General features: G+C 56.9%; 1 protein-coding gene across 1 annotated transcript in view; it reads left to right on the forward strand.

Moving 5' to 3' along the window:
- Positions 1 to 761: 761 nt before the first annotated feature.
- VOLCADRAFT_69078 (uncharacterized protein) overlaps positions 762 to 1,487 on the forward strand; it is a gene marked incomplete at both ends in the record, with an annotated part of 2,636 nt that continues 1,910 nt past the window's right edge. Inside the window, 2 exons of the mRNA XM_002958092.1 lie at positions 762 to 815; positions 1,025 to 1,171. Coding sequence (XP_002958138.1) covers positions 762 to 815; positions 1,025 to 1,171 — 201 coding nt within the window. The remainder of the gene's footprint in view (positions 816 to 1,024; positions 1,172 to 1,487) is intronic.

A 1,487-nucleotide genomic window follows, 5' to 3' on the forward strand; every position in this document is an offset into this window, starting at 1 on the left:
AGTAAGGGTGCGAAGTGAGAGCTCCTCGCTGCGGCCCCAAGTCCGTTGCCGGGGGAAGGTATGTGGGAATTTTGGGAGACTTGGATTTGGTTTTTTTTAGGAGGAATGGGAGGGATGGGGGAGATCATTTTTGCTCTTGAATATTTCTGGGTGCTCAGAGCTTGTTTACTCACCTTACCTAGACCGGCTCAGTATTGCTGTTGTGTATGTGTGCGTGTGTGTGTGTGTGTCCCGGCTGCTGTGCGCTCTTTGCATGTACGTACATACATATATACGTATGTATGACCGACTCTCTCTCTCTCTCTCTTTCAGGCCGAGCCCATCTCCGCGGGCATCCTTATTACGCTGGCGGTGGTGTTGTGGATGAAACTTGTGTCGTATCACCACTGCTGCTTCGACCTTCGCATGGCGCGACGCGGCGGCGAGATCCGCCCGGGGGAGCGGGGCTGTCCGGACACCCCCGCGGAGGACTGGGGGCCACTGGCTAAGTGAGTGGCGGTAGCCTGATTAGGCACTGGTTGGGGGGAAGGGGGATCGTGTGGTTCTAGGGTTTGGGTATTCCGTGGCTGGACATGGCGTAGCCGTTATACACTTAATGATATATATCACGTCATTGTGGCCCTACCGGGAGTGAGGTGGGGGGAGAGGCCCTGATGGCCCTGTTATTGCTGCCGTACGCTGTGATGTGATGTGATGTGATGTGATGTGATGTGATGTGATGTGATGTTTCCGTGTGTTGGTCATGCAGGTACCCGGAGAATCTTACGCTTCGGAACCTGATGTACTTCCTTGCTGTACCGACCTTGACGTACCAGGTACGGGATCGCTCGTCAATCTGTCTGTCTGTCTGCCAGATTTCGTAATCGGACCTTCGTGTACGACTGCCTGTCTTTACGATGGACCGTATCTGCCTGTCTGCCTGTCTCCCGGCCTGTCTGTCTGTCTGTCCCTATATCCGTCTGTCTTCGTGTGTGTGTGTGTGTGTGTGTGTCAATACCCCCAAAACCCCACCCCGCACGCGCAGGTTAACTTCCCTCGCGGTCGCGCCATTCGCGGCCGGTGGTTGCTCCGCCGGCTGTTCGAGCTGGTCATCACCCTCACCGCCCTGGCCATCATCATCGGACAGTACATTGAGCCGGCGGTCACCAACTCCATGGCGCCGCTGAGAAAGGTGTGTCGGGGCGAGAGCAGGCAAAGGGGGAGATGAAGGGGGTAGAGGGGGGAAGGGGGTAGAGGGGGGAAGGGGAGGCCGAGGCCACACTGGGAGGCGGGGCAAGGCAAGGTCGCCAGAGATAAGCACCTCAATCGGCCTCCCCCCCAAGCGATCAACAACAACAACCATGACAACCCAACCTTGATGCATGCATACATTCTGGCACACATTCATTGCGGCAGCGCACCTTTTAACTGCCTCCTCCCCCCTTCCCCCCCTTGCTGGTTCGTTTCCTTTTCACCACTACACATCTCCCTCCCCTCCCTCTCCCTCC

The sequence above is a fragment of the Volvox carteri genome (assembly GCF_000143455.1).
Source record: "Volvox carteri f. nagariensis unplaced genomic scaffold VOLCAscaffold_86, whole genome shotgun sequence".
NCBI classification, from domain to species: domain Eukaryota; kingdom Viridiplantae; phylum Chlorophyta; class Chlorophyceae; order Chlamydomonadales; family Volvocaceae; genus Volvox; species Volvox carteri.